The sequence below is a fragment of the Trichoderma harzianum genome, assembly GCF_003025095.1.
Source record: "Trichoderma harzianum CBS 226.95 unplaced genomic scaffold M431scaffold_8, whole genome shotgun sequence".
NCBI lineage: Eukaryota > Fungi > Ascomycota > Sordariomycetes > Hypocreales > Hypocreaceae > Trichoderma > Trichoderma harzianum.
The window spans coordinates 1235632-1258787 of record NW_020209256.1 but is presented as its reverse complement, the minus strand read 5'-3'; the positions used below and the strand labels follow the sequence as shown (position 1 = coordinate 1258787).

Here is a 23156-nt window from a genome sequence, read left to right as displayed (position 1 = left end):
GAAGCTTCTAATTCCATCTTTGAACAAAACAAATCATAAAATTCGTCCATTTCCCGACCCACTCTCATCATTCAACCTTTCACCGCTGCTGGTGGCGGTGTGGCGATCTCATCTGTAGATTGGGCTACTCTGGTAGCCGCCTTATGCACGATGGACCTAATCGGGCTGCTTCGCGATTTTTGCACAGACTGATAGTTCCCTCCAAACCGAGATCGAATGCCGGGACCTTTTGCCTCCAGATCAGCCTTGGCTTGGTTATACATGTCTTCAATAATGAACACCTCCTCTTGGGCGTCAAGTGTGCAGTCTATTAGACAAAGCTCTCGTTCGCGCTGCTCAATATGCTCACGAAGCTCTCTCCATTGGTTCTCTTGGATTTTGAACCGATCAGGCAGGCCAGATCCTTTGAGGTAAGTCAATATCCCTGCCATGATTGTGCCCATGGCGCCGAGTCCAGTAACCGCATGACGAGAGCCATCAGCAGCTCCGATTGCCGTTAATGAGGCGCCAACGATAATTTGCGCTCCGAGGCAAAAGTTTATGATGATATGGAAGATTTTATAGCTCTTGGCTGCCTTTTGCTCTGCTTCGACCACCCGAAAATACAGGCCGATATTTGGTGCTGCTCGCCTGGCATGACCGGTGCTTGACAGCGCAGGCACCGTGTCTATGCCCGTCAGGGAGCGAAATGCGAGAAGCTTGTCATTTGGCGGAATTAGCGCCTCGTGATCAGTCTTGGTTATAGTGAGTCGTTTCCCGTTGCTGCTATTCTCTTGACCTGCCGAGTCCTCATTTGGCGGATAGCCTTGCTCCTCTCTGTCTGCAGGCACAAGATCTCCCAGGTCCATAGAACGCGCGGCTTGGACGATTTTTCGAAACATGGCGTCCTAAATACACAAAGATCAAGACTACAGGACTGGATATAGAGGAGAAAATCGGTGAGCAGCAGTGAAGAAGAAGCGGTAACAGTGACCAGTTGAGTTTCCAAAAGATCTGTGGATACAGATCTATCTTCGGAGGCTTTTTAAAGCTAAGAAAGGAAGCGATTATAGTCCACAGGAGATCTTCGGGCCTGGATCAAAGTATGTGGGAAGACCTGACAAAGATGTTTGGGCCTCCCTCCCTCGCTGCCTTACACAACCCACCACTCCAAGCGACTTCTCCTGCCTCATGCAGCATGTCGTAGGCAAGGGAGCCATTGCCGCCTGCAAGGGACTCAATTTAGTCATCTCAGGACACGGGCCGCGCCCATTTCTAAATCTGATAAGCTCGTCGCTAACTGGATTGAGATTCGCATGATAAAATGCAAGACATGATTCGGCGAAAAGCAGGTGGCAGCTGATACAGCAACCCCGCTTCATGTGCGGCTGAACTCATTCGTGGATTAAAAGGAAGATCTGCCCCTTGTAAAGCGATGAAAGATTGCCGAAGCTGAACTGTCTGGTGTGGCAGACAAAAGAAAAGAGATTGTGAAGGGGGTACGTCCGATTGGAGTCGTGGTTGATGACAAAAGATAGAGGATGCCAATAAGGTAAAGCGTACACGGAGTTAGAATGAACGTTGCTTCATAAGCACAGTTGCTATTTGACGTCGTTGTCACTCGCATACTGCTTTTCTGTGCTGTCGCCTGTCGGTCATCATTGGCATGCTGACAATTGAGATTTTCCGTTTCTTACTCATTTTTTTTCGTCTCTGAGCTGACGATGTCGCTCTCTAATAGGACACATCGCAGTGTTCAAAGCGTTTGTCACAAGACACCTGCACCAAACCATGCCTTGCGTAATGCTATGCCGCCGTCAATAGCTTCACGAAAGAAGAAGGATATCGAAAACTTGAGAGCAATGGCCTAGGATTATTAACAGAAGTGTTTCAGCTTTGTGTAAGATCTCTCTATATATTTCTTGCTCCATGAATGTTCCATTCTGCAATAATCCATTAACTCATAATTACCGGGTAGCCACATTCATTATCCTCGTATATATAAGGGAGTCAACCCAGGATGCAGCATGAGACAGAGGTCAGCTGCTCCTCCACTTGTCTGAGACGTAGGGTAAAGACAAAGTTGTTAACTGAAGCTACAGCAAGCAAACCTTCCTTATAAGATGAGATCGTTGGGAGTGGCGAAACTAGTATGTATCTTGAAAAACAGGTAGCTAATTTTTTATAATGAAATGAACACATCTACGTCCTCCCTCTTGATTTGCTATTTGAGCTGTGGCCCAGTCGTTACAAACAGTCCTTTTACAAAAAATTCCTTGAGCGCAATCAAATTATTTGGACATTCCTGTCATTCGTATGGTTGAGAAGTTGCTTGCCTGTGAACGTCAGCAACTAGCGTCATAGTTGCTTGAGCGATGGATCATTTACACTTCATCTTAGTCTAGGAAATCCCACGAACAGAGTGGCTGGCCAGTCTGTTATATAATATGTAGGTATAGGTATCGCATTGAGTAATCGGCTTTTCCACGTGTTATTGTAGGCTTAGTGTTCATGTACTGCACGCCCCTCGCCGATGTATGTTGAAGATGCCTACAAGTTCTTTTACTCTTGGTCCTGCGCAGTGTTAGCTTGCCACCTTTGTAAGTATAACGACTTCTATGTAACCACAAGCAGATTTCTCCATTAAAGACTTGTTTTATTAATTACAAGGCATTTATGCCGAAATAAGGGCGTGTTCTAGAAAGGTTACGCAGTTTTGACCACTTCTCCACCATGGCATACCGTTATAAGCTAGTATACTCTTGCGGCGGAATCCGCCCTCACCGGACTGAACGATATTGCTTAAACAACAGGGGCCAAGGAGAATTTATAAGCTGATGGGGGTCAACATCATTACCATTGGTGACGGCAGATGGAGTAGCGCACGATTCGTGCATCGCAAACTCTTGCTTCGATCAAATCAGCGCGGCGTGGGATCCCCGATCTGGTCTAGTGCATCGTCAGAAGCCTATTGATCTACTTCCGAACTGCATCTCGGGCCGGGCTGTCAAACCGATCTTGCAAGGGCCTGCGAGGGAAATAGTCTGCGATGGCGGTAACCGAGATGATTGGTTAGCCGGGGTTCAACGGTAGTTACGAATCCTATGAATCCACCGTGAATCGGACCTCTGGGGATGATGTTTGAGGGCATGTCCATGGGTGCCGTTATTTGAAGAAACAACATGCGAAGTTGGCAAGTAAAGACAACGACCATCAACGGGTATAAAAAGGCGACGGAAATCACTCAATGTTATAACTGTAGTCAACAATTCTAGCAGCAACTTACACTTACAACATTCAACACTAAAGCAAACATGGACACAGCCACCAAAGTTGAGAAAACCATCAGAGTCGGAGCCGTTCAGGCCGAGCCTGTCTGGCATGACCTTGACGGATGTGTGGACAAGACTATACAGCTCATCAAGCAAGCGGCTGTGGATGGCGTTCAGGTTCTTGGATTCCCTGAAGTCTGGATTCCAGGCTACCCATGGTAAAACTCTCTGTCAACAATGATCATTTGGGATTCTATATGCTAACACTGTGAGTTGCATGGATGATAGGCAGATGTGGTGCGCTCCACCAATTATCCAGGCGACTTGGGTTCCCCAGTATCAAGCAAACTCCATGACAAGGGACTCCCCCCAAATGAAACGCATTCAGGCTGCCGTCAAGGAAGCCGGTATGTTTGTTGTGCTGGGCTACAGTGAGCGCGAGGGAGCCACCATCTACATTGCCCAAGCCTTCATCTCACCCGAAGGCGAAATCGTCCACAATCGCCGCAAAATCAAGCCTACTCATGCGGAGCGTACCATCTGGGGAGAAGGCCAGGATGAATCCCTGAAAACCGTGGTAGATTCGCCGTTTGGTAAGATTGGTGGCCTCAACTGCTGGGAGCATCTGCAACCCTTGCTGCGCTACTACGAGTACACGCAAGGTGTGCAGATTCACATCTCGAGCTGGCCGTCCATCTTCAGTATGCCCGATCCTGAAAAGATCTCCTGGCTGTACCACGAGACTGGTGAGGCAAATAACCGCATCAGTCAGAACATGGCGATAGAAGGCGCAACTTTTGTTCTATGCTCTTCGCAGATTCTTACAGAGAAGGGTCTGGAGAAGAACAGCATATTAGCCGGTAATCCGGTCACTCAGGTGGTAAGTCAGCATTCCCCCAGCTCTGTTGGTTATGCTATCTCCATGGGTAACTCATTTGCTAACCACAACCTTTTTTTGTCTAGCCTGGCGGTGGCTTCTCTCAGATCTTCGGCCCCGATGGAAAACCATTATGCGAACCAATTGGAGCGGGGGAAGAAGGAATTCTCCAAGCCGATATATCTCTGGGCGACATCGCCAAGGCCAAAATATTCCTCGATGTTGCCGGCCATTATGCTCGACCGGACATGCTGAGTCTCCTAGTCAACCCGCCAGTTGCCAAGCATGTTACAATAATGGAGAAATAGAGGGCTCTCTTTTGCTATATAGAATATTTACTGCACTAAATTACATGTTTCATTAAATAAACCAGGGAACTGCCGTCTCATAATTAACAAATTCCCACCATTTCGTACGATGCAAGTACGTTGAGTCAGCCTGAAGATCGTAGTGTTTCCAACAAGTTTCAATAAGATTGCGCATTACTCGAATGTTGCCGATGTTCCTCACATTATTCATCAGGTCCAATATTCGTAGAATCCGGATGCGCTGTTCGTCTGTCTGGCATTCGCAAGCAACCATGAATATAGGCCATGGGCTTGTAGCCACTCCCAAGCGCTCCAATATGTCAAAGACCTCTTCCAAATAGGTCGCTTTTTGCTCGTCGTCCCCGGGTAGAGGGATAACATGAAGCAGGTATAGAATGGTTCCTATGCGGTACAATTCTGCTGTAGCTAGAATGCGTGTGCGTCTTGCAGGGGCCTCGCCAGCCTCTTCATCGGGATCGAGCCTTTGAACAAGGTTATTTAGCGTATGCTCCAATTCGAATCGCTGTTGTATAAGTTTGGGTGATAGCGGGTCAATTTCTTTTTGTATAATAGCGATGCGGAATTTGTTCACTCGGTGAATTATGGCAATTGTCTCCAACGAGCACCCGAGAGCGCCAAGTATCTGCCACCATTGAAGTTAGCTTGGGGAGAGCAGAGTCATCGTCGCAAGAACCCACCAAAGTGGCATCGCAATTCGATGCTCCCAATAGGAAAAGAACATCGATGCAGTTATGGGCTTGCCGCATAGGCTGGCTGAAGCATGCCAACACTTCGTGGTACAGGAACCATGTGAAGAGAAAATCTGCTTTAATGTGCCTTCGATGTTCCGGGTACAACCCTTCCAGCATATATTTAGCACCATCAAGATGTGTGGTCCAGTGGCCGTCGGTCTCGTCGAAGACCTAGTATCAGTTAGAATGCTAATCACCTATCCATCTACTCACCCTTTACAACTTACACTGTAGATACAAAGCATCATAGATGCAGCAAACTGCGTCTGGTTGAGATCGATATTGCTTGTTTCATGTCCGGGAGTTAAGGAAGCAGATAGATAGCGGACGGCATTCGTCTTATATGTTAGAGCAGCTTCAGTACCGCTGCGGTGAAAGGCGGCAACGGCCATCATAGAATTCCATAAAGCTTTGGTTGCGCTGTCGCCTCGTGACAGCACCATCTGGACAAGGTCGGTCCGGAAGCCGTTCGTTACTTGCGTGGTCGATATCATTGGAGCAATAACGCTCTCATCTTCAAGGATGTCAACCACAAGCTAGATTTATTAGATGGAGAGCTTTGGAGTCTTACAGTATGACATGAAAAGAGCATCTTGGCCGACCATTGTCGGATAAAGGTTGAGAGTTCGGGTGGGTTTGGAGACAGTTCTCGCAATAAGCGCATTGTAAGATGACGGGTCCAGCGACGAGGCCACATCATTGTGGTTGACATTGAGGAAATGCCGGCCATAGTTCTTGGACGCCTCCAGCGGGTTTTCCGGCGGCTCATAAACTACGAAGCCACTGTCCTTTCGGCGGCCATCATGGCGATCCGGCCACAGCAGACGGAGACCGTAACCCAAGCATTGTCTGCCCGTGCGAGTGCAGTTGTGGCACACAGGCAGATCCCTGTCACACCCTATTTTCCGCTCTGGATGGCGCGCCTGTCAGCACTCGAGCGGATGCGCCAGCGCTTCAACTGGAAGCCAAAGAGACTCACGTTTACATGTCCAGCAGCCTTGTTTGGCCTTCATATCTTCTAGGTCAAAGTCAAGTGACCTCGCCCAGCGCAATACGTCTTTGGCATTGTCACTCAGCCAAATCAATCAGGCGAGAGCAGCTTAAGCTAGCAGAGAAAGTAAGATGACATGAGTCGCTTTTCTTACTGCATCCGCAGGCCTCCGCTTTCAGGAGCCGAAACGCGCCAAGGAAGGGCTATCAATATTCCGATCCGCGAGGGATCGAGCCATTACTCGTACTCCTTTAACTTGTACTGTATCGGGATTGTGCCTAAACATCGATGTTGGGGTGAAGACTACACGTATATATGCCGTGCCGTCTCATTGTGAGAATGACTTTGAAGGGCTTGTGTTTAAACTCAGTGTTCCAAGAGCAGACATTTCCGCCCAGCAATCTGCGCCAGACGAGTTGGCGTAGCTTCAAGTAATACTGTAACCATTTAGTGGGACATGCTTATTTTTTGACAGCCCCCGTTTGCTAAAATTCACAAACGACCAGGGCTCTCTTGTATTAGCCTAACGTACGATGCTTATCTAATGAGGAAGAGATGCCGACTTTGGCCGGAGCTTTATCAGATGTGTCTAACTTGGGGTTAAGTATCTGGTTCTATACATTCAGCAATGGGTGCTTCTTTATGATTTCGACGACTATCAGCAGTATGTGTTGGCATGAGAATATACCCAGCCTGAATGCTCATACCTAGTCAAGCATTCATGAAGAACACCCATGAACAACTGCTGCTCCATGTAATGTCACAGCATAAAGGCAGGTAACTAGAGTGGAAGAAAATATGCAATTACACCGGTATAATATACCGATACATGTACCAGAAGATGGAGATTAAGCCTTCTTGAGTACCCCAGCCACTACATAGCTTACTAGAGGTGTCTTCAAGTTGCCCAAACACTTAGTAGGTACTTGTTCTTGATACTCTACAATGTTAGGGTAGCCTGTTTGCCGCTCACCAGTAGTGGCATTTGCCTTCTGTAGATATCTTTTGTTCCCACAATGGCATTTCTATGTTACTTGAAAGGCATGATCTTCTATTTTAAGCATAAAATGCAAGCTCAGCCAACTTAACTTGGTATTATCTCATCATAGCTTTGTTCAATGAAACCAGGTCAATAGCAGCCACAGTTCATAGCCGACTACAGTTAGCAGTATCGTTATATATCGAGCTTCCCGGTTGAAGAACCAAGGTTCCGTCAATTTCAAAGAGATCAAAAATTCTTTGATACAATGCCCAGCAAGAGGAATTTTACAATCGACAAATTATTGTCCTTAACTCAAATTTCTTTCAGAAACCGCCACAGTTAATTCTGGATTACCTAGAACACTGCCAAACACTTGCATTAATTCTGTTCTAACCGACAACCGGTTTGCTGAATAAATTACAGCCAAACCTTCAAACACTTCATCTAGTAAATTCGTCCAACAAGATCCGGTTACTCGAGGTAGCAAACACCCAACTATGTGGCGCTGGATAATGAAAGGGATGTTTGCCTACGAAACCTTTTTGAACCGATTCAAACCGTTTCTACATCTGAGAAGGTTCCGCCATCCACAAAAACTCATGACTGGGAAAGTATAGATGAGAAAGTGGCTTCATTGTGAGATCCACAGTATATGGCTGTACTTGCATCTAATGGCGGCTTTATGTGTATATTAGACTTCTAAGTCACCCAACAAAGAAAAAGAGCGTATGTTGTGTTTCTCATCACTGAGAAAATGGTACCTTGTGGCAATCTCTTCCAACTTGATTTGTTCAAAAACGCTTGGGATTTTCGGTAGAGGGCAAGGCATTGAAACATTGGATGTATGGCGCATACTTCCACGTAGAGACGGTTCATAAAAGAGAAATTACGTAGTTCCCCTCAGATGTGCCTGATTGTTAAGATACAACAGCAGTGTTATTGGAGTACGAAGAGTTGCAAGCTATTCTATGCTGAATGTTAGGAGGATGACGCTTAGCGACAACCCTTGGCATTTCCTATTTCACTTGATAACTGGCTTATACGAATCTACAACCATTCCCTCGTATTTGATCAGCAAAATATCACTCAGTGCTGTAACCCACCTGTACTTTCAGCCTTGTGGACTGAAGTTGAAAGGAGAAGTAGACTGCGTATCAAGTTATCAGAGTATTACACCCATCCTGAATGCTATCGCACCTATTGACACTCCTCTCGCCCATCAATAAGAAAGTTCATTGGACTCTAGTTCTGTGTTCTCAGGTTCGGCTGGGCAAGATGGCCAAGGCACGCGTTCTCCAAGTAGTATATAGGTATCCAAAGTGTATGGATGTTTTCACGAATAAGAGTTCATTGTATCTAACATGTCTGCTACAGAGATGGACAACAACAAATCCTTAATGCTCTTCGGAGAGATATTCAGGTCAAGAGATTTGTACATCTTCCAATTTTGCCATAGAGGCACGAGATAAAGTACGAACGTGCCAATAGACGGGCAACCTTTGCTCGACGGCACGACTAGGACATATGAAACTGTTCACAACCATCGAGATTGTTAACCTTCCAAGAATATTCCTCCGGCGACTTTTCTTTTCGTTTTAGTACGCGGGTAGGGACATGAGGCGTTTCAGTCTGTTCCTGACGCCGCCTGAATCGCCTTCTATGCTACTCTGGCTGGGGCGACGCGGAACAGAGTTGACTACGCCACAGCCTGTAGCATATCGTGTCGTCGCTATGCGATTCGACCGTTCTATGTAGAAATGTTAGGCATTCTTTTGTACGACTTCGTCCAAGACCTTACGGGTACAATCAAATCGTCCCGGGTCGTTCAACACCGCATCGAGCTTTGCTCTCGCCTTTTCAGAAGCTGACGGCATGATGATACTTTTGTGCTGCGATTTTGGATCAGTGAACAGGCGGTTTGTGGCAACCAATGTGTAAAATAGAGTTCGCCATACGATTATATATCCTGCATGCGGGGTAACAGTGTTGTTTCAATACATATTCTTTTACAGAACTAAACTCTGGTTGATGTCTCCAACCCCAAAACGTAATTATGACATCAAAATCCGGAATTATGCCAAAAGCCAAATACAATAGCAGCATTGATTGGAGTCCCAACATAAATGCAGAGACTAGCTGTAGTTATGGATGCAAGAAAGGTTATTGCTTTAACGATGGCTGGGTGTGGATCAACATTTCTCCAAGGTAGTAGCTCTTTGAGAGCTGCGGCCACCGTGAGTTTGTCTCTTGTAGATGGAACAGAGCTGCAGCAAGTCCATCGCCGCTAGCCTCAAGAAGTGGAATTACTTGTGCCATATTGCCCATGGCATATTATAAGTATACTATTGGGGCTCATAACGTCATTTTAACAACCAACCAGCGAATATACCTCGGAAGGAAGCCGTCGATTGTACCCATTGTCAAGTATTAGGGCGGGCAAACCAACGAGCGAATCCACTGGGTGTGTTCTATTTAGGGACGACAATTTGGTAAGCTAACATTCTAGTAACTCCTGACGGGCGAGCCAGGATATTGAGATTAAGATCCTAACCAAGAATGGGCTCGACTGTGTGGCGGCTTACGGACGACAATAGCGCACGGGGAAATATTGGTATGTAGCTTGCTCGTGAAGCTGACTAAAATCTGAGCTGCTTGTAAAAGTTCCCAACAAGGGAAAAGGTACACCAGAAGGCTCGGTAACCTAGTAAGTTGTGATTAATATTGATTTTTGGCGAATGGGTGAATGGATGGAGTGCCTCATTGTATACCGTATATGCGAGGCCAACTGGCAATATGCGAATGCAAACTATAATAGACGAAGTGTGTGATTTATGCGTTGGCGAGCGGTATGATGTGGTCTTGTTCAGTTGGTGCCCATCAATAAGCGATGCTCTGCAGCCAATGTTTATAATGGATCATGATTTGAGAGGTAAATATTCTGCATGTTGAACCAAAGAACACCAATCCACAGCCGCAAATGTTGGGAAAGTGCATGTATTAGCTAATTGAAGTCCGTCTATTCCCATGTGCTCGGAAGTGCCTGAAGGAAGATCGCGGAGAGCCAGGGAGTTTAATTAGATGAATCTGACTGCGCCACAGAAAGCTTAACCGCAAGGATTCTTTGCTTGTGACGGAAACAGGGCTATCCGAACCGGTCGTGAAATTTACTAGTTTAGAATCGTACAAATTTGTATGTGCTTTACATTTGGCCGCATCCGGGTCGCTGACAGGATCCGCGATGGATGCAGCTCGGGCATTTGTCTGCTATCCAGAAAGCGGCACGTCTTCCCGGCGTAGGAGCGTGCATCACCGGTGATGGCTTCAGCAACTAAGCTTATATTAATTCTTGAGTCTACGAAACTGTTGGCAACGCCTTTTGCGTAGAACATTATCAAGCAGCTACCAAAAAAAGAAAAGCATGTTTCAATGAGGATTTGTACTGTAGGTTCTGGAAGGATGAGCGCTTGCAAATTAGCGCACGAGTTTGAAAATAGCGACAAGAATGGTGGAGAGAAACGCCACAGCCATTGACGGACGGCGTCCACCGGCGTCCACCAACATACAACAGGCACGCAGAGAGAGAGAACCTAACAGATGTCAAAAATAACCAAGTCTCTGTGTCGAGCAAAATAGTAAAGGCCATGACAAATTTATTCTGCGCGCAAATCCCCAGTAAACTAGTACCTCGCTCGGACAAACAGTTGTCGTTCCATTTCCTTCCCGTGAGTCTAAGTTTGCCGCCCGATCCGTTGTTGGACCTTTGACAGGGCCCAGTCAGCCTGATCCGTGAGCCCTTTCAAGCACGCCAGCGAGTATGATTTTCATTTCCCCGCTAAAACAAAACATTCACAGGGTTGAAGGTTTGAGTGACGTTGACGGCTTTCAACGGTCAAAACATGTTTGTTTCTTGCCTTATTCTGGGTGAAACAAAGTCCTCTCGGCTGCGCCAGGCCGTGTTGTTCACCAGGGAGGCAGAAACGCGCGCTTCTTGGGCCTGAACTGAGGCCAGACGCGGCTGCGCACGTTCACGCTTTCGCAGGGCTAGCTAAGAAAAGGACGAACTTGGGCCACAGCCTCGATGGCCAAAAATAGCACGGCAGTCAGCAGCCAGTAGTCATCCGCTTACCAACGCAGCTTGGGCCTTTGACTGACTGCACTTTGCCAGAGCTGCAATCGGCAATCTTAGCTTCCGGGTCAGGTAGTCTAAAATCGGAGCTGTAGGTCGATGGCTTAGAGAGGGCTTTTGTGGGAAGCAAGCCACATGCCGTCCGGAAGCAGAGTGGTCCGCCTATTCGGATGGCAGAGATGATGCCGTCTAGTAAGAGCCTAGTGAAATTGGCATGCAGCGAGTGTTGATGGCCGTGGAAGGGATCACCTAGTATATAACTATCTCATCGGTCATCCCATCTCAGTCAGAATATCATCATCATCCATCACCTCTCACTTCGACAACACCACTCAACACTCTTACTAATATCCACTTACACACACAAACACAAACACAAGCAACGATGGCCAAGCTTACCAAGGTTCTCGCTTCTGCTCTGGCTCTGGCCGGATCTTCTGTCGCTACCTGGCCTCCCAACAGCAAGGACTGCACTACCACCGCTGCCGCTGCTGATGGCTTCCCCACTCCCAGTGCTCAACAGCTGAGATCGATCGAGGAGCACGCCGATGGCACTCTCTCGAATGCCCCTCCGCCAGCCACTCTTGCCGACAGCACCCTTCAGTCACTCCAGGTCATCGCCGTCAACGAGGAATTCGAGGTTGCCTATTTCACGTCCCTTCTCCAAAACGTCACAGCTGGAGTTCCCGGCTTCGAGTCATGGAAGGGCTATGGCAAGGCTGAGCTGGAGAAGATCCTCAAGGTTATCATTGCTGTAAGTTGAGACTGGGCCTTTCGAAATATGCTTTTGCCTTGATCCATGCTAATGTCTGGTTTTTCCCCCTGTGTAGCAAGAAGAGCTTCACGCACTCAACGCTCTCAACGCCTTGAACAAGTTCAAGAAGCTTGCTCCTCTGCCCTGCAAATACCACTTCCCGGCCACCAACATCCACGACGCCATTGCCGTGGCTGAGGCTTTCACCGCAGTCGTCCTGGGCACTCTCCAAGACGTCACTCAGGGTGCCGCCGCAGCTGGTGATGCCGGTTTCACGCGAGGCGTGGCTTCCATCATTGGTCAGGAGGGTGAGCAGAATGGCTTTTACCGAACTCTCCTCGGCGCTGTCCCCTCCGAGAAGCCATTCCTCACTACCAGCGTCGGCCCGTTTGCTTATTCGTTCCTTAACAACAACTTTATTGTTCCCAACTCGTGCCCCTTTGACGTCAACTCTCTCGGTGTCCCCATCTTCACTCAGCTCAACGTCGAGGGTGGTTCCGCCGCCCTGGCCGTCAAGCCCGATGACCAGTGGCTCAACTACAGTGCTGATCTGAGCTCCGTCAAGAACGCCGCCAAGTTCGCTAATGGTAAGGGTGATGGCCTCTTCGTCACCTACTTCAGCGGCCAGCTTCTCCCCATCAGCGTTCCCGTCAAGGACTTCAAGTGGAACGGTGGCAAGGTTTCCTTCAAGGCTTTCTTCCCCTTTGAGGAGAACATCATGTTCGGCCTGTCCCTTGCTGCTTTGACCGACGGCAGCAACTTCACCAGCCCCGATGCTGTTCCCGCTGCCACACTGGCCGCCCCTGCTATCATCAACGTCAACGACGAGTTTTAAGCTTGAAGCAGTTGGAGCCTAAAAGCACTTTGAGAACATAATGTGTAATGCCACTTGATATTAATGGAGAATGGGGGTAAACGGTTGGGATTGTCGTTTTGTCAATATGACGGGGGGGACAAGAATATATCCAATACAAGGGGGACTCTGGATGGGAATTTTAGGGGCGTATTTTCTTCTTTTTTTTCTAGTATTCAATCAATCAATAGACGATATCTCATTTCATCTTACCTTCACCTAAATTCATTCCACGTGCTCTAATAAAGTATACTTTGCATCATGAGTTCGATGTTGAGAGACACTCTGTTGCGTGATAAACCCTACAGTTTGGCTGCTCTCGTCTGTTCTTTAATACCGAGTCTACGGATAGGGTTGTACAGAGGGATTATGTGTGCAAACATCCATAGTTGTATAGAGTGTTTGCAACCAGTGACGAAAACGAATGAAAAAGACAAATGAGAAAGTGACCAAAACAGTCATAGAAATTGAATATTGGACAGTTTCTGTTAGCTTTGGCCGGGAGTTTGTCTACCGGCATCGTACGAGATGGATGACTAAGAAACCCATCAATAATTCTGCCTTAGGCACCAATTCTCTCACAAGTTTTGTTAGCTTTTTGCTAGATTAGCTAATCAGCTATGATGCCGAGTTATGAAGCTGGGCGGCGACTCTGACGGCAGTGAGTTTGAGGGACACACAAGTTCTCACATACTCACTGAAACTCATACGCATTGCCACAGCATCAATCGCCATTCGGACAATTCGCAGGTTACGAGTATAAAAGATTCGTCTCATGTAAAGGCATACAGATTGGGCAACCTCTCATTGTGTGACTCCCATTGGTCCGCTTGAGCCCCGCGTGACAACCTGAGGCGCGTTGAAAAATGAGCTTCTCAAGACCGCCGTGATGAAGAAATCAATTGCTTGCGGCGCATGTCGGACGTCAAAGAGAAGGGTAAATCAGCACCAAAGCCATCTCGTTTCCCGCTGCGGTTTTGCGGCTCATGCTGATTCATCCAGTGCATCCATTCTGGTGGACCGCCATGCATCCGCTGCAAGGAGAGAGGAGATGAATGCATCTTCCCTCCCAAAGGCACTTCCTTCATCTTTAGGCGCTCGAGGCTTGAGCGCCAGGCTCGCGCACAGTCCAGTGCGTTGCCGACGGACACCAACATCACAGCCTCGCTATTATCAGCCTCCGCAGGGCCTCAGCGTGGCGCTGCGGAAGACCCCGATGAACAACCCAAGGTCAACCTGTGGGAGATTGACCCATTGGATTACGTGACAGATGAGGTCAAGGAGAGCTACCTCAGATGTTCTTACAAGTGGTCCTTTCACCATATGCCTACATTCTTCGCATCCATCCGGAATAAGACTCTGGATCGGTCTGTTGCGTGGGCGATGCTGGCCATCACAGTGCGGTTAGTTGACAAAAGCCTTTCCCCTAATACCGACATCCCGAGAAAGAAGCTAACTTGCGGCCAAGATTCTCGCAACACCCACCAGATGGCTTCTCTAGCCAGATTCAGACGAGTAACTACTTCGCCGCTCATACCAGGTCTCTTATCCTTCCATCAATAGATGAGCCGAGCTTGCAGCGGATCCAAGTTCTTCTCATGCTCACCGGCCATTCATGGGGTTCAGGTGAAGGCAGACGTGCATGGGTTTACCTTGGGATGGCCGTGAGAATGGCCCAGATCATGGGTTTGTTCGAAGACCCTCCAGTCACAACCCTGGACAGAGAAGAGTTTATCCATGGGGAAGAACGACGGCGAACGGCGTGGACGTGCTTCCTTATGGACAGTCTTTTGAGCGGCGGCAAAGGCCGCGAACGGTTGCTATCCGCGGATAGTATGCACATCCAGCTACCTTGTGATACGAGCAACTTCATATTCGGCGAACCGGTCATCTGTCCCTACATAGAAGGCTATCGATCCGATGGCAATTCTATGATCCCACCCGGCAATCTGGGCATCGTTGCACACAGCATGGGGGTTGCAGATATTTGGGGCGCTGTTGCAAAATGGTCCTGCTCTTCGCACCCGAACAACACGCCTCCTTGGCAGCCACAGTCAGAACTCCAACGTCTACTACTACGCTTAAACGCTTGGAGGGAATCGTTGCCTCCTCGCCTGCGATATGATCTATCGCTGCTGCACGCCCATAGTGTCCAGAATCAAGGACAGGCGTTCTGCTACATGCATTGCATCTACTTCATGTCTGTCATATTTCTTTACCGATCCTATCTGCCCGAATTGGAGATGCACGAAGAGGCAGAGCATGAGAACGGCGATAGGAAGCAGTGGACCCAGTTTTCTTGCAGAGAACTCGCAAAAGTTGCCGACCAGGTGTGCGAAATGCTCCAGGATATCCGTGGATTTGGCCTTTTCTTTTTACGTGGCCTGGTTCCGTGGATAGGCTTCACCATCTACACCGCAGTTGGAACACTGCTCTATTTTTGGCATTTTCCACATGTTAGTGAAGGCGACCCGCAGATCGAAAGCTGGAGACAGCGCATCATCGACGGATGCGTTTTTCTCAAGGACATGAGGCAAGCCTGGCCCATGGCAGATACCTGGGTATGTCGCCGCTCTTCACACCAGTCCCCTGATCTTATTGCAAGCATCGCTAACCAATCTCCTTTCTTAGCGTGAAACCATCAAGGCAATGCATATTTTCTATAGCAATGTCAAGTCAAAGGGCAATCAGGCCATGAGCCCGAGTGCGCGTCGAGAGATGAGAAACGCCATCATCGACTACGGCGCCTTACAACCATCTCCCGTTCAAGCTGCCGATAGTGGGAGCGAGGAAGAGACTTTGGTTAGTTCTTCTCTACTAATGCCCCCTCACTCACTCGCGACCGTCGCTGACACATTGGATAGGTTGTTTCTGAACAGGAAGAAACGAATCCGAATGAGATCAGCACAAATGAGACTGAAATCAGCACAAACGAGACTGAGCTCATATCTCACGAATTCGGCGTGGTACCGCCTGCCGATTATGACCTTTTTGATACGCATTTTGATATTGACTCTGCGATGGCCGCGTCGTTTGCTGATGCCACCCAGGGCTTCTGGGAGGGGTATCCTGGAAACCATGTTGATGTGGGATGGGAGGTGACGCCCTGAAGATGATACTATTCCAGCCATCCAATCACGGCGTCATTCTCATACTTGTTCACGGTCATGTTTGCGATAAAAGGCTGTTCAATTTTTTTTTTCTTTTTTTTTTTTTTACCATGTCTCTCTTCCTTTTCCCTGTCATTCTCATCGTCCTACATGAGGTGTCAACACATGAGACCAAGACTTCATTGATAGGTGCAATCAAAGCATGAATACCCACTCCTCTACTCTATGCAACAAAAAATCAACCAGATTTACCATCATCTGCGCCCAAGCTCTACACCGTTTGAACATTTACCAACAAGCCCAAATGTGACCTCATTGCCGATCCTGCCATTTAACTGCATCATCATCGCTATCAAGTGATACCTAATAAGATGTTAAAGCCGAAATCATTGCTGTGACATCACGACAGCCTAGAAGTGAAGCTAAATTCCTCTAAGATACTGGCAGCTCGACCAGATCTGAAATAGTTTCTTTACTCCCAACAAAACACTAGGCTTGCGATAATCTTCCGGACGACGATTGAGAACGTCGACGATATCCTTGTCGTTTCATGCGACACAAGCCGAACGAGAAAAGACCTCTTCACCTAGCGGACCTCGCAGCCATATCCCAAGATGATCACGTCTCGCCCAACAATTGGCCGCCAATATGTGGATATTGTTACGGAATGTAGCGAGCCTGCCGACCAGATCCCGACCATCCCGATCAAAGTCCTTGAGGGACGTCGATTTTTTGCATAGTAGGGCGTAGAGATGCCAAGGCATTACGTACGGGATACCACGGACTCTTTGTGTTGAGAAGCAGAGCCACCGCAGATTGGGATAATGATGGTCACATGGGTAGTACACACTTTTTGGAATCGTCATAGAGGGATAACAATTGGAGTCGAGGTGCAATGGTTGGCAGGCTGGGTGGTAAAGGAGGGCTGCAGTATGTGCTGCAGCGGGGAATCGTGATACTCCATCAAATGGAGAAGTATTTTGCCATCAACTCACTAGGAGGATGAGCTTGTTTCACACGGCACTAGCCCGCGGCCCGTAGAGCCGGATCTCTTCTTTCCGAATCAAAACGCCCAGGGATTTATCGGAAGAGAGTAATGACATTGACTGGGGAATCAGCGGGGTTCTGCGGGCATACTCTATACCTTACCTTGTGTAGAATAATACTACCAAGCAAAGCAGGAGTTGATTGCACTCGTGAGAAATGTTTTGCTGTGGTCCTTGTATACTTCTATCATATCTACTTAGACATATGCAATATAGGTCTATTAACATCTGCCAGATAGTCTACTTGCTTAACAGTGTCACTTCTCACTTCCTTCTTGTCCCCGCAACACGGCATGACTGGCTTGACATCATACATGTAACCTTCATGGAAATCGTCCCATTGGAGGGTATAATTGTGGATATTCGATGTCGGCCTGCCGGACGCTTTTCGCTGGCCCTTCCCCATCTTGTCGGAATCCACCGAGGCACACACAGCTCAGCATGAGGAGGATGAACCAACTCCCTCCTAGCGGCAGTAGCGCATCGCTCGTCCAAACATATTGCACCAAGCCTATCTTTTATTCGCAGTCCGTCGCTAGATATCAACACTCTCCAACTCGTAGATCATAGATAACAGTGATATGGTATTTATCCTATCTACAGCTGTTGCGCAGCTATCTGTCACACTCAAATACCCGACCCCGCGGCCTGAGCATGAAGGTGCGGCGTCTGCGGCGTAAGCGGCCTTGATGATCCTCTTTTCCAGAGCGACAATGTTGCAAACAATCTGGGGACAATGCAGGGTTCAGCGGCAATTGAACCTGCTCACAAGCGTCCCTTGCCATCCGTATCGTGGATATCCTGCATGAAAAAGGTGGGCGATAAGAATTGGATCGCTGAGCCAGGGTATGTCATTTTCATACCGAGGGCCGGATCGGATGCAACTGGTGGTTCGATATGATCTTTTTTTCGCCAAGGGTTTATTCAATCTGCTCACTGCATCGACAACTCAGAATATGCTGTATCACCGAGATTCCGATGGCCGAAGCGTATGCGGCGTATGCGGCATCTTGATTGCAACTGTACGACCAATCGATTGGGGAAGAGGTGGGAGAATACTATGCTTGTGCAGCAAAAGATGGGGTTACGGTTATTACTAGGATTATTCTTTTGCAACATGAGCGTATTTGCTCTCCTTGACGTGATATATAAGTTTCGTGATATCCAGGCATCTTCTGAATTCGAAACGATACTCATCACCAACAAGACAACTTCAGTAACATCCTCAAAGCCACACACCAAACACCAAAATGGTTGCCACTATTCGTCAGTACAAGGCTGCCTGTGTTCAAGCAGAGCCAGGCTGGTTTGACCTGGAGAAGTGTGTCCAGAAAACTGTCAAGTTCATCACCGAAGCTGGTGAGAAGGGATGTAAACTGATTGCTTTCCCTGAGTTGTGTAAGTTGATCTATAGAAATAACAAGCAGCAAAACAAGGATTTTGACTAATGAATCTTAATAGGGATTCCTGGGTACGAGCTTTGAAAACCAAGCACCACTTGCCAACATATGAAACTAATTGTCAATGATAGATACACCTACTGGGGATGGCGTGTCAACTACCAGGACTCTCTGCCCCTTCTCAAGGAGTACCACAAGAACAGTCTGCGTCCTGACTCTGACGAGATGCGCCGCATTCGATCTGCTGCCCGCAAGGCTCAGATCTATGTCTCTCTGGGCTACTCTGAGATTGAGGGCAACAGCCTTTACATTGCTCAGATTATCATCGACCCCAGTGGTGAGGTCATCAACCACCGCCGCAAGATCAAGCCCACCCACGTCGAGAAACTTGTCTTCGGTGAGGGAACCGGTGACTCTTTGGTTAGCGTTGTCGAGACTGAGATTGGCAACCTTGGCCACCTCAACTGCTGGGAGAACGTAAGTGGCCACAGGCCCGATATCATGGTTAAAGGTTTTAACGTATTAACTCGCTGCAGATGAACCCCTTCCTCAAGGCAAATGCTTGCGCTCAATATGAGCAAGTTCACGTGGCTGCTTGGCCCGTCTACCCCCCAGCTTCTTCGCTGCAGTACCCTGACCCTTACACAAACATCTCAGAGGTCCAATCCGAGCTGGTGACTCCTGCTTACGCCTACGAGACTGGCACTTGGACGCTTGCTCCTAGCCAGGTCGTCACTCGCGAGGGTGCCCGCATGAACCTGCCCCCTCGTCTGCGCAACGACGAGGCTGCCGTTGATGGAGAGGCTGCTGTTATCGCAAATGGCTTCGCTCGCATCTACCGTCCAGATGGCTTCCGCGCCGTGCAGGATCCTCCCAAGGACTTTGAGGGAATCTTTATTGTCGATATCGACCTGGACGAGAACCTTTTGACCAAGCGCCTGGCTGACTTTGTATGTATTCTACCTACTCCGTCTAAGCTTAACAATGCACTAACTGATGACTGTGGAAAAAGGGTGGCCATTACATGCGGCCTGATCTGATCCGCCTTTTGGTCGACAAGACGCCCAAGACATTCCTTGTGGACACTGACAAGGTCGACCCCAAGACCTTCCAGAGCTCTCTGCAGCGCGTTGGATTGGACAAGCCCCTGCCTCCGCCAGAGGAGGAGGAGAAGAAGAAGGAATAAAATGTGATGCAGAAAGATCTAGCCTTGAGTGGCTTTGTTACTATGAATAGTATAAAGTGTGTATGAATAAAATCTCATTTTGTGTTATTACAACTGTCTGGTTTCATTAGAGATGTGAAATGACAACATATGTAAGATAAGCTGCGAGAGCGGGGATTCGGTTGGAATTGAAAAGATGCTTCTCATTCTAGGGTAGCTTTGAGACATTCTCTAAATGCCTGTGATGCATCCTGACGCGACGAGCTCTTGTATCTGTCTGCTTTTACACAACTCTCTCAGTTGTGTTTTATAATTAACTGGCTTCTGGATCCGTTCCGTCTGTTGTAATACTCCAACTTGGCGTTGCTTACGGAGTATATCGTTGAATACGAGCACATGCGGTATAAACACAACATGGGCTTGGCTTACTGTACAGTATCATACACGTATTTCGTACTTCTTCATGTCATGCGCACAATCTTGCTGCACCCCCGCATTCAGCCTTATAGAAAACTCGGCACTTGTCTAGAATTGGCGCCTGTATGGCTATTGGAGATAAAGTAGGGGAAACATCCGTCTTGGGTCTGGAGATGAAGCGGAGAAATCCGCCTGGTGCTCCCTTAGTATCCCGGTAACTGGAAAGTTATTAGTAACCAAAGCCATCCATGGAATAATATTTTCCCGATCGGTTGCCAGTCGCTCGCTCGCTTGTTTCGCGTGTGAGTTGCTGGGAGCGAGCTCTAACTATTAGTATGGGGATGGGCAGCAGATGCCTGTATTTCTCACACCTTCGCCTTTGAAGAACCGTCATGGTGCTCACCAGCCGCGACATTATTTCATTGTGCCCTGAGCGAATTGTCAAATGATTTGGCGCTATTCTGACATCCATTGTGGCAATTTTTTCGGCATCCGTTCAAGGACGCGCTCGTGGGACCCGGAAACTTATCGCCGAAGACAGCTGGAGCCGGACTGACTTGACTTGTCGCCTGCCAAGAGATCTTTCTTCGTCCAGATGGATGAACCGCCTGCCGGAGGCGCAGGGACTTCAGCTCCCAAGTCTTCGAGGAAGAGGAGACACTCATATACGCGTGTTGCATGGTGAGCCGGGCTTTATCTTCACCATCGGCGTTAATCTTAGTAACACCCTCCAGTGATGAATGCCAGCGACGCAAGACAAAATGCAGCGGAGAGAGGCCTTGCAAAGCCTGCAAAGAGAGCAACCATGCCTGCCTCTATGACCGCACGACACGGTTTCGAGCTCGCAATCGCACCTCGTAAGCCTTAGCTCCAGTCGTCTCTCTCTATCATGACCAGTGTACAGTATCTTACCCAAGTTAGGAACACTACGGAAAGTCAAGGCTCCGCTGCGACTACGCAGATTCAGGGTTCTGCAGAGCCCATCCTGGGACAGAATGTGTCAGGAGCTTCTAATGCTGCCACTCCTCCTAACCCTCCCTCAAAGGCGAATGGACTGCTTAGCTCAGACTACTATCTTCAGCTTGCCGAGAGACTTTTGACCGCAGCAAAGCCTACATCGAACCAGAAGGCAAAGAGCCAAGGCCCATATGAGGGAGTACCTGTGACGTATCTCTTAGAGAAGCTTCTCGTTCATCGAGCAAGCAAAGCTACAGGAAATGTACTGGCTTTTGTCGACAATGATCGCTGGCTCAGCATCATTGCCTTTTATGAAGAAGAGATTGGCGTTCAGTATCCCTTTCTCAATCTCGAAGAGTTGAAGCGCCGAATCACAGAAATTGATAATACACAGAACATGAAAGATGAGCAATCGCCCTCTGACACTAGGCCTAGCCGTAGCCAGGTCGAGAACATTGCGATACATATCCTGGCTATCATTTCCATCTTCGCCGATGCGCGTGCGATTGGCATAGCAAATCCATGGGTTGAAGAAGTATATGCAGCAACAGTTGCAAGGACTCAACTTCAAAGTACCGTCGATGCCGCCGATCTATGTCTTCTTATTCTTGCCGTAAGTTTAGAATGAACCCCGGGATTGTGACGAATTGGTACGTTGTCTAACCACACGGTGTTTAAAACAGGCCATGTTCTTCTTTCATAGCGATCGAGAAGTCCTTGCCTGGAGAGGGATTGGTAACGTTCTACGGCTTCTTCAAGAAAATGGCTCTCGGAACTCGGGAGACCTGAGTCTTCATATGGGGAGCCAGATTGCTTCACCTGGGGAAAAGTTATACTGGTGTGTCTATACACTTGATCGACGCTGGAGCTTTGGGACAGATTTACCATTCGCCGTTCATGATACTGAGATCGACCGACATCCTATGCTAGATGTAAGTTCGAACCGTTTACTCCCCAAAAGACTTACAGCCTCACTCATCGTTTTCCCCCCTCTAGAACGACTCACCCTCGTCATCCTACGTGATGAGCATGGTATCTTATTGTCGAATATCCTCAGATGTGAGAAAATGGCTACTGGAGCCAATATCTGGCTCTGCATCTGACATGACTCGCGATTTCCTTGACTTTCGCGTGGTCCAATGGAAGCGTAATTTGCCAATTAAGCTTCATTACGATGGCTTCAAAAAGTATGATCCAGCAAGGGTCGATCGCGGAGAATATAGGATTCGTCTCCTCCTCTACTTGAGAGCCAATCAAATGAGGATTATTATACACAGGACGTCGGCAAATCGCCTCGCATCAAATAATCTCGACCCATCTACAGTTAACGTCCTGGCTGAAGTGTCTCACGACACCATTCGGACTCTAGTCCGACTGGCCGACGAAACCGACATCTATCACGCACAACATAAAACATACAACCATTTCCTTGAATCTGCTCTCTCATCGATGCTGCTTGTCTTGGGAAGCATTAACGATGATGCCAATCGAGCTTCGTGCCTTCAAGATGCCTTTGATGCCGTGGAGCTGATTCAGCGACTCTCACTGACATCACCCGTTTCGCAACGTCTCTTGGAACGATTGCGTAACATACACGAGGCTATGGACAGTTTTCGAGCCAGAGGTAGCAGAGCAACGTCGCAGATTTCCTCGAGTTTCGATGCACAAAATCCATATAGCCCTGATCGGTCCATGGGGTTTGCACGGCTTGACGTAGATCAGAGCCAAGGCAATGGCTCAAGGACCAACATCGACTTGGCGAGATCATCCGAACAGTCACTGGCAATTTCTTCATTGACTGGTCGTGACGTGGGTGAAAGAGATCATCAACCACGCGGTATCATGGGATTTTCCTTGGATTCCAACCAGGCAATGGCCTCGCCGTCTCAGTCTTACCCCCAAACATCGTCCGCTGACATTGCGACTCTTTCAACAGACATGTCGCACTCAAGACGTGGATTTGACATGTCTGGCTCAATTCTTAATCTAGCTCAGGATTTGCCCTTTATGAATTTTCCTGAGCTGGGCCAATTTCTGGATGACAACCCAGTTAGTTTTACATTTTAGAGGTGGCGATGGGCGCAAAGCGAAACCGGCATTCTTAGAGAGGAACTTGTTGATTTTTTTGATAATTATATACGATACCGTTAATGTCTATCTACTGAAT

General features: G+C 48.1%; 8 protein-coding genes across 8 annotated transcripts; 5 read left to right on the top strand and 3 right to left on the bottom strand.

Moving 5' to 3' along the window:
- Nucleotides 1–71: 71 nt before the first annotated feature.
- On the bottom strand, nucleotides 72–881 carry M431DRAFT_483581 (hypothetical protein; the record flags this gene model as incomplete). Its single annotated transcript, XM_024916134.1, has 1 exon — nucleotides 72–881. The coding sequence occupies one exon, from the start codon at nucleotides 879–881 to the stop codon at nucleotides 72–74; it is 810 nt and encodes a 269-aa protein (XP_024773129.1).
- A 2412-nt stretch (nucleotides 882–3293) lies between these two features.
- On the top strand, nucleotides 3294–4436 carry M431DRAFT_88391 (hypothetical protein; the record flags this gene model as incomplete). The annotated part of the gene is made up of 3 exons (XM_024923901.1): nucleotides 3294–3469; nucleotides 3540–4128; nucleotides 4215–4436. The coding sequence occupies 3 exons, from the start codon at nucleotides 3294–3296 to the stop codon at nucleotides 4434–4436; spliced, it is 987 nt and encodes a 328-aa protein (XP_024773128.1).
- M431DRAFT_119252 (hypothetical protein) lies at nucleotides 4427–6305 on the bottom strand. The gene is made up of 5 exons (XM_024912062.1): nucleotides 6168–6305; nucleotides 5760–6098; nucleotides 5416–5702; nucleotides 5135–5359; nucleotides 4427–5079 (listed from the first exon to the last, which is right to left on the bottom strand). Exons 1-5 carry the CDS (start codon nucleotides 6199–6201, stop codon nucleotides 4489–4491), a joined length of 1476 nt encoding a protein of 491 aa, XP_024773127.1. The 5' UTR covers nucleotides 6202–6305; the 3' UTR covers nucleotides 4427–4488.
- A 2148-nt stretch (nucleotides 6306–8453) lies between these two features.
- M431DRAFT_509719 (hypothetical protein) lies at nucleotides 8454–9100 on the bottom strand. The gene is made up of 2 exons (XM_024919342.1): nucleotides 8960–9100; nucleotides 8454–8908 (listed from the first exon to the last, which is right to left on the bottom strand). The coding sequence occupies exons 1-2, from the start codon at nucleotides 9033–9035 to the stop codon at nucleotides 8757–8759; spliced, it is 228 nt and encodes a 75-aa protein (XP_024773126.1). The 5' UTR covers nucleotides 9036–9100; the 3' UTR covers nucleotides 8454–8756.
- Nucleotides 9101–11672: 2572 nt separating this feature from the next.
- On the top strand, nucleotides 11673–12876 carry M431DRAFT_483578 (hypothetical protein; the record flags this gene model as incomplete). Its single annotated transcript, XM_024916133.1, has 2 exons — nucleotides 11673–12041; nucleotides 12118–12876. 2 exons carry the CDS (start codon nucleotides 11673–11675, stop codon nucleotides 12874–12876), a joined length of 1128 nt encoding a protein of 375 aa, XP_024773125.1.
- A 691-nt stretch (nucleotides 12877–13567) lies between these two features.
- On the top strand, nucleotides 13568–16278 carry M431DRAFT_462576 (hypothetical protein). Its single transcript, XM_024915371.1, has 5 exons — nucleotides 13568–13831; nucleotides 13897–14297; nucleotides 14363–15455; nucleotides 15526–15696; nucleotides 15759–16278. The coding sequence occupies exons 1-5, from the start codon at nucleotides 13784–13786 to the stop codon at nucleotides 16002–16004; spliced, it is 1959 nt and encodes a 652-aa protein (XP_024773124.1). The 5' UTR covers nucleotides 13568–13783; the 3' UTR covers nucleotides 16005–16278.
- A 2022-nt stretch (nucleotides 16279–18300) lies between these two features.
- Nucleotides 18301–19636, top strand: M431DRAFT_483576 (hypothetical protein; the record flags this gene model as incomplete). The annotated part of the gene is made up of 5 exons (XM_024916132.1): nucleotides 18301–18448; nucleotides 18512–18521; nucleotides 18582–18927; nucleotides 18987–19400; nucleotides 19463–19636. 5 exons carry the CDS (start codon nucleotides 18301–18303, stop codon nucleotides 19634–19636), a joined length of 1092 nt encoding a protein of 363 aa, XP_024773123.1.
- Nucleotides 19637–20627: 991 nt separating this feature from the next.
- On the top strand, nucleotides 20628–23056 carry M431DRAFT_496743 (hypothetical protein; the record flags this gene model as incomplete). Its single annotated transcript, XM_024917519.1, has 5 exons — nucleotides 20628–20713; nucleotides 20767–20889; nucleotides 20954–21602; nucleotides 21673–21921; nucleotides 21986–23056. The coding sequence occupies 5 exons, from the start codon at nucleotides 20628–20630 to the stop codon at nucleotides 23054–23056; spliced, it is 2178 nt and encodes a 725-aa protein (XP_024773122.1).
- Nucleotides 23057–23156: the final 100 nt, after the last annotated feature.

Excerpts from the sequence above, each read along its gene's own strand:
- M431DRAFT_119252 (XM_024912062.1), bottom strand. The coding sequence starts at position 6,201 with ATGAAGGCCAAACAAGGCTGCTGGACATGTAAAC. Across the intron at positions 5,703-5,759 it reads TGCTCTTTTCATGTCATACT|ATGAGAGCGTTATTGCTCCA; the intron begins GTAAGACTCCAA and ends ACATCCTTGAAG. Across the intron at positions 5,360-5,415 it reads TGATGCTTTGTATCTACAGT|GTCTTCGACGAGACCGACGG; the intron begins GTAAGTTGTAAA and ends AACTGATACTAG.
- M431DRAFT_462576 (XM_024915371.1), top strand. The coding sequence starts at position 13,784 with ATGAAGAAATCAATTGCTTGCGGCGCATGTCGGACGTCAAAGAGAAGG. Across the intron at positions 13,832-13,896 it reads GTCGGACGTCAAAGAGAAGG|TGCATCCATTCTGGTGGACC; the intron begins GTAAATCAGCAC and ends TGATTCATCCAG. Across the intron at positions 14,298-14,362 it reads ATGCTGGCCATCACAGTGCG|ATTCTCGCAACACCCACCAG; the intron begins GTTAGTTGACAA and ends CTTGCGGCCAAG.
- M431DRAFT_509719 (XM_024919342.1), bottom strand. The coding sequence starts at position 9,035 with ATGCCGTCAGCTTCTGAAAAGGCGAGAGCAAAGCTCGATGCGGTGTTG. Across the intron at positions 8,909-8,959 it reads GGGACGATTTGATTGTACCC|AACGGTCGAATCGCATAGCG; the intron begins GTAAGGTCTTGG and ends ATTTCTACATAG.